The 7,325-nt window shown below is 27.3% G+C and overlaps 2 protein-coding genes across 2 annotated transcripts; both read left to right on the forward strand.

Moving 5' to 3' along the window:
• Window positions 1-113: 113 nt before the first annotated feature.
• Window positions 114-1,284, forward strand: LOC113369454 (trypsin V-A-like; the record flags this gene model as incomplete). Its single annotated transcript, XM_026610189.1, has 5 exons — window positions 114-181; window positions 291-425; window positions 623-791; window positions 944-1,109; window positions 1,175-1,284. Coding segments are annotated over 5 exons (648 nt in total), but the record flags the coding sequence as incomplete, so codon positions are not given.
• An 819-nt stretch (window positions 1,285-2,103) lies between these two features.
• Window positions 2,104-6,301, forward strand: LOC113369456 (peroxisomal membrane protein 2-like). The gene is made up of 8 exons (XM_026610191.1): window positions 2,104-2,151; window positions 2,412-2,471; window positions 2,535-2,618; window positions 4,559-4,659; window positions 4,734-4,829; window positions 5,622-5,787; window positions 5,853-5,972; window positions 6,043-6,301. Exons 1-8 carry the CDS (start codon window positions 2,104-2,106, stop codon window positions 6,151-6,153), a joined length of 786 nt encoding a protein of 261 aa, XP_026465976.1. The 3' UTR covers window positions 6,154-6,301.
• The last annotated feature ends 1,024 nt before the right edge of the window (window positions 6,302-7,325 follow it).

The following is a 7,325-nucleotide window of genomic DNA, read 5'->3' on the forward strand; positions in this document are numbered from 1 at the left end:
ACCAGTGCAATTTAAAATAATTGTTATTTTTATTACATAGTATATAAATCTGTAGATAATTTGTAGAAACTAATTAGAAATATTAATATCTTTTGATCAAATTTTAATTTAAGGAACCTTTTTGTGGAGGAACCTTGATCGCGCCACGTTGGATTTTAACTGCTGCACATTGTGTAAGGAGGTACAGTTAAAAAGAAATAATAAATATGCTGCTCAGTATATAATAAAATAAATTATTTTTTCATTTTTATTGCAATGCAGTTTTAATAAGTATAATTTTTTCTACAAAGGCGTCTTTATGCAAGAATTCGCGAGCATGACTTGTCAAGACGAGAAGGTCCTGAAATGGAATTTAAGATAAGAGACTCGTTCTTACACCCATCATACGATCCAGAAACGGTTGATAATGATATTGCATTACTGAGGTAAGAAATGATTTGTATTTTTTTAATTATTGATCATTGACCTAGTGGTCAGAGCTATGGACTTTGAATCAGAGGCAGTAGTTGCATCGGTTTTCACTCGGAATTATAGATAGCAACATGTTCCAAGTAAAACTAGCTCTTATTGCTGCATTAATGAAAAAAATCCCATCTAACTATTCTTTTCTGGTTAATTTTAGATTGCCAACAGTTTTAGACAGTGACAGCGTCGGTTTTGCTTGTTTGCCGAATATTCAATATGGTCAAAAAATTACTGGAAATCTAGACAACCTGATGTGTGCCATAACTGGATGGGGAAAAGCGAATATAAATCACCATAAGGGAACTAATGTATTACACGAAGCTCAGGTAATACACTTAATTATTAGAATATAATAAAATACACTACATAGGCACTCTTTCCAAGTTCGGAGTTTTTGGCGAATTCCACATTATAATCTTTCTGTTCTTGAAAACAATGATTAATTTTTTTCTTAATATTTCTATTTAACCATTTTTAGATATCAATTATACCAGATAGAGAATGCCATCGCGCATATAGCGAATATCACATCACGCGAAACATGTTTTGTGGGGGCACCCGCGGAGGCACCAGAGACTCTTGTGCTGGAGATTCAGGAGGACCTCTCGTCTGTAAAGCACCTGATGGCAAATGGTTTATTTATGGTAATCTTTATAAACACAGTTGTTATTTATTCATTTTATGTTCTTCTAATATTTTTTACTTGCAGGGATAACTAGTTTCGGTGAAGGTTGTGGGAGAAGAGGCAAATTCGGAATTTATACAAAATTAACTAACTATATCAGTTGGGTTCATCAAACTATAGATAGATATAATTAATTCATTTATCAACTAATAAATTCATATTAAAATTTTTATAAGGATAATTTTACTTTTTTGAAACAATAAGAAAAGTAGAGCAGTCCTATTTTTATATTCAATTTTGGTTTGGATCCGTAAGTACAGCATTATAGGAGGTCTGCTCAATTTCAGCTCTGAGTTATATAAAAACCGCGTTATAGTGAGGTTTATTGTAATTCTAATGTTACAATTCGCGTCACATAATACGCGTTACTAAATAAAATACTGATTATTTAGTAAATTACTTTAAGTGTTTTGAAAGTTTGTTTGTTTCTGCATTTCCACATCTTGGGATGCAAATTGCCATTAGTGTAGGTTTCAGATTGATATTTGGAATTAATCAATTTTGTTTCTAGTTTTATGGTCAAGGATGTTACTTCTCAAATTTTGGTGTAATTTGTTCATATGCACCACTATCTATAGTTACCAAATGGTTAAAAAATCTATTTCTGGAATAAAGTCCTGCAAGGTTATTGAGGTGAAGTTCTCATAGCCTTTCTTTTGTAAATCCAATACACCATATGATAAAAAAATAGCAAGGAATGTAATATTCTTTATTGAGGTAAAGCTGCCTTCAATTGCTCTTATTGCCTTTTCTTGTAGATCCAATTTTGGATACTTGTGCTTAGTAACCCCAGGCAATATACCATATGATAAAAGAATAGTAAACATAGTAAAAAAGGTTATTGAGGTGTAGCTTCTACAATTGCTTTTCTAGTCTTTTTTGTAGATCTAATTTTGGATACTTGTTCTTATAAGAACAAGTATCCAAAAGTCACTATAGTGACTTCAGGCAACATGCCATATGATAAAAGAATAGCAAGGAAAGTAAAAAAGGTTATTGAGGTAAAGTTCTTTGAATTGCTGTTGTTGTTTTTTTTTTGTAGATCCAATTTTGGATACTTGTACTTAATGACTTCAGGCAATATACCATATGATAAAAGAATAGCAAGGAAAGTAAAAAAGGTTGTTGAGGTGAAGCTATTTTGGATACTTGTGCTTAGTGACTCCAGGCCATATACCATATGATAAAAGAATAGCAAGAAAAATGAAAAAGGTTATTGAGGTGAAGCTTCTTCAATTGCTCTTATTGTCTTTTGTTGTAGATCAATTTTGGATACTTGTTCTTAGTGACCCCAGGCAATATACCATATGATAAAAGAATAGTAAAAAAAAATAAAAGGGTTATTAGGGTGAATGACTTTCAATTGCTCTTATCTTTATTGTAGATCAAATTTTGGATACTTGTGCTAAGTGACCCCAGGCATATACCATATGAGGAAAGAGTAGCAAATAAGATAAGGGTTATTAAGGTGAATCTCTTTGATTGCTCTTATTGTCTTTTTTTTGTAGATCCAATTTTGGATACTTGTGCTTAGTGACCCTAGAGAATATACCATTTGATGAAAGAATATCAAGCAATGGTTATTGAGGTGAAGCTCCTTCAATTGCTCTTATTGCCTTTTTTGGTAGATTCCAATTTTGGATACTTGTGCTTAATGACCCCAGGCAATATATACCATATGATAAAAGGATAGCAAGGAAAGTAAAAGAGGGTTATTGAGGTGAATCTCCTTCAATTGCTCTTATTAGCTTTTTTGTAGATCCATACTTGTTCTTAGTAACTTAGGTAATATACCAAATGATAAAGCAAGGTAAGTAAAAAAGTAGTAATCAGGCACAATATCTATTGTTTCACTTCTTTCGATGGCGTAGATGGTTTTAGAGGGCCTTATGTACTTATATATCAAGAAATATGGAATATTTGTATCAAGAAATTGGAAAAATAGAAAAAAAACAGGCAGTCATTAACTGGATCAAACAATCAGATTGTCATTAAAATGTATTAATCAAAATATAGCAATTTTAGTGATGGACACAAATAGCATTTTTAATATGTAAATGTAAGTAAGTAATTAGATGACCCCATGAATTTAATATGAATATATTATAACATAATATGCATATAATATATTTTATTATTGTCTAGGTATGACCCATGGTAAGGTTTTGGGTTTACCACCCCTGCCTGTCAAACGCAAATATGGTTACCGTGTTTGTCAACTTCTGTAAGTGTCAGTTTTCATTCTGCAAACTTTCCCTTTTCATCATTTGATAATAAATAATTAAAAAATATGTGCTCGGTAAAGTAATTGTAAAGTGGATTATATATTAAAAAAACAAAGTTCAAGAAGTACGTATCAACTGTATGTAAATTTTTAAGGTAAGTTTGCAATTATTTAAACAAAAACAAACTTTGAACATTATCATGACCTTGCATATTGATAACTTGCAATCTCAAAAATGCCTTGGTATCAAAGTACATAAAATAACAATTCTATATTTTCCGTGCTTCTGTGGAAATAATAAATATATCGTGATTAAATCAGAAAAGCTTTTGGTAATGTCATTTATTTAATTTAATAATGAAGTGTTAATAAGTAATAACAAATACAAATTTTACAATTGTACAAAACAAATTTCAACTTGAAGTTAATGACTTCCATTAATTAAGAATAAAAATTGTATAATTTGTTATTGTTAATTTCCAAGAAGTTGATTTTGTGTTCTTATTTATTACGGTAAGAAATAAATGAAGTATAAATTTAAAGTCTTGAAATGTAAAGGAGAAACCTCATAATTAAATTAAAACTTACAATTCGTAAATTGTTTCATGGTTCTGTTTTTTCTTATTTTCATGCTTGTTGAAAGTAATTATTCAATATATCTTAAGTACTTAAAATTAATATACAGAAAGGTTTTCAATGTGGACTTGTTATTAACAAAGATGTATTGTATTTATTATTAATATTTATTATACATTTTCATAATTAATTTATTACTTGAGCGCTGTTGATTATAATCTATTGTGTTCTATTGTGAAGATTCCTTTTTACGGCTTGCAGAATCTTACTTGTCTCATTCTCATCCTACTTGTAACCATATACAGGTTTTTCTTAACGTGATATTATTTATTTAATTTGTGAATCTTTTATCTAATTTCTAAGAATTAATTAGGCTTGATTTAATTATAATATATGAATTAACCACTTTTATATAATAAATTGATACACATTATTGTACACTAAATGTTTAAAATACCTATAAAAATTCAATTGAAAGTTTTATAAACAATACAACAAATATTATTAATAATATGTGTGTATAATATATCATGTAATAAATAATCAAATCGGTTCATCAATGTTCATTATTGAAAAATTAATCAATTGCTGTTTATTCTTATTTATAGAAAACGTCCAAGATGTCTTTATCGAAACCAGTCTATAATTTCCTAGGATGGTATCTCGAACAGTTGTTCAATCATCCATTAATTACAAAATCAGTATCAAGGTAAGTATAACATATTTATAAATGCAATATATCTTTTTTTTTAAATATATAATAATTCACTTTAAACATTTTAGTGCTGTTATAGCTTCTTCTGGAAATTTAGCATCGCAGTTGGTAGCTGGTAATAGAAATATAAGTTTTGAAAGCATAGGATCATTTGGACTATTTGGGTAATTGTGTAATTTACTTTATTTTTTATAGTTATAAGTTATAAAAATAATAAGATTAATGGGTAATTTCATATTAGTCTAATAATTTTTGATCTTCTGAAAGCATATATTTACATGTGTAAAAGATATTTGTGTTTCATTAGAAACAACCACTTATAATAGAAATTCAAATTTAATTGGTATAATTCTCAATAAAAATTAATATTATTATCCTTATCATTTTAATATTGGAATTAAAAATACAGCATTTACAGAGTTATATCAATAACTATAATAATTCTTAAGATTATTTCAATCAAATTTCTTTTGAGTTTTAATAGTTATCTTAGTTCTTAATAACTATAAGGCATCATTTATTTATTTTTAGGTATTTAGGTACTTTTTATTATGTTATGATCTATATTTGAAATATAATTTTCAAAAGTTTAAATAGTACAATAAATTTATATCAAACAAATGGAGAGGTTTTGATTAGTCTGTATTTAATCATTTGGTTAACTCAATAAAATCTCTAAAAGTATTAATTTAATAATGTTATTTGACAAAACTTTATAATTGTAATAAGAATATGGTTACATTTTAATGAGAATTTAAATAAGATTAAGTTTAGTATTCAAATAACATTCCTAAATTATTACTCTTATAAATTTTATTGAGCTAACTAAGTGAATAAATGTAGACTAATCAAAACTTCTCCATTTCTATGATATAAATAATTTCTTTAATTTATTGAACTGATTTATTGAACTTAGTAATTTAAGAATATTATTTTATTATCATTTAATTTTATAGATTGTTGTTTGGTGGGCCTGTACCTCATATATTCTACAAATGTCTTGAAGATATACTGCCAGCAAATGGATCAAACGGACGAATTATTACAAAATTTTTAATAGAACGATTATTATACACTCCATTCTTCCAAATACTTTCCCTATACACATTAGCCAGGTTTGAGGTATGTCTTAAAAGCGATATATCTATTAATATATTCAATTATAATTTTAATAATATTATTTTTAGGGTAAATCTCATGGATTAGCTTATAATCAGCTCATGCATTTATTTTGGCCTGTGCTCCAAGCGAATTGGAGATACCTATCACTACTAGTATTTATAAATATTAAGTTTGTTCCACCTATGGTCAGTAGATTAAATGTACATGATAATGATTTTCAGAATCAGTTTTGAATGTTTTATTTTTGTTTTACAGTTGCGAGTTTTGGTTGTAAATTTGATTGGCTTTTTCTGGGCTATGTTTTTGGCAAATAAACGCAGACAGCAAAATGAGTCGAAGAAAACTTATGGTAAAAAGAGGGTCTAGGGTCAAAAGTCTTTGTAATATTATACCATAGGTATATTTATCTATCATATATAAATAAGGCTTAAGGGAGTCAATTATATTTTTGTACAAAATTTTAGAATGTTGGAAAGTTTTTTATAACCAGTGGCAGTTCAAATTATTATATTAAGCAGACATATATGTACATATATGCATTTAGGTAAATAGATTTTAATAATGATTTTACTATGTAAAATAATTTTAGGAATTATTTTAACAAAATAAATAAACTAATAAATAAGTTTAACTTTTCAATGACAAAATGAATACTATACTTCTAAGAAAAATAATTGTGCTTTATTATTCACCTATTGATATATTTTTCAATCTATCTAACTCAAAAATTAGATATTGGTGCTCTCTAAATACATAGATGACGATTTGATAACAAATATATCAAGTTGATGACAATTTATTAATAATGCATAGAAAAACTGCCAGTATAAATTTCTATTATCAGATGCCATTAAGTAAATCACTATAATTTTAAATCAGCATCTGCTGTATTAACTATAAATGATATTTTATATTTCGACATTTGATTTTTATTATTAAGAATGAATTTTATGAAGATAGTAAAAACAGCAATAAAAATTTTATCATAATATTTCAGAATGAGAAATGTTTGAAGTATACTTTCTACTTTACTTGAATCAAGATTACTCCTCAAAAGTGTTAGTTAATTTTGTAATTTTGTAAGCATTCCTGGAAGAAACAGTTCATTAAAATTTATATCGCTTCGGCTATGGAGGAGTACTTGCTTTTGACCCTATACAAGTTTTATGGAGGATTTTTCAACTGGAACTGGAATTAGCACAGATAAGTATTTAATTCTAATATTAATTATTTTTACTTGACTATGAATTGAAAACAGGAAACTTTGAAAATGGTAGATTATGAAAACAAATAGTGTTATTGAAACAATTATTTTATTAGACATATATTTACTTTATAAGTACATATTGATTACCATAAGATAGATTAGTTCATTTTAACTAAACTATAAAGTAAAATTAGTTGCCTTCATCGGCATAACTTCACATTAAAACAGTGGAATAAAATTTCACCATCGTCATCATTTTGCGATAGTACTCACTTAAATAATAGTGTCCATTAAATTTAAAAATATAATTAATCTTATATTATGGGGCGAA

This window comes from Ctenocephalides felis, unplaced genomic scaffold, assembly GCF_003426905.1.
Source record: "Ctenocephalides felis isolate EL2017-DRISC unplaced genomic scaffold, ASM342690v1 CF-g0.4_SCAFFOLD_01357, whole genome shotgun sequence".
Lineage (NCBI taxonomy): Eukaryota > Metazoa > Arthropoda > Insecta > Siphonaptera > Pulicidae > Ctenocephalides > Ctenocephalides felis.

What these genes read in the sequence shown, in the direction of transcription:
- LOC113369456 (XM_026610191.1), top strand. Translation starts at nt 2,104, where the DNA reads ATGCCATATGATAAAAGAATAGCAAGGAAAGTAAAAAAGGTTATTGAG. An exon ending in TACCATATGATAAAAGAATA is followed by an intron (nt 2,472 to 2,534) that starts GTAAAAAAAAAT and finishes TCTTTATTGTAG; the next exon opens with ATCAAATTTTGGATACTTGT. An exon ending in ATAAGATAAGGGTTATTAAG is followed by an intron (nt 2,619 to 4,558) that starts GTGAATCTCTTT and finishes TCTTATTTATAG; the next exon opens with AAAACGTCCAAGATGTCTTT.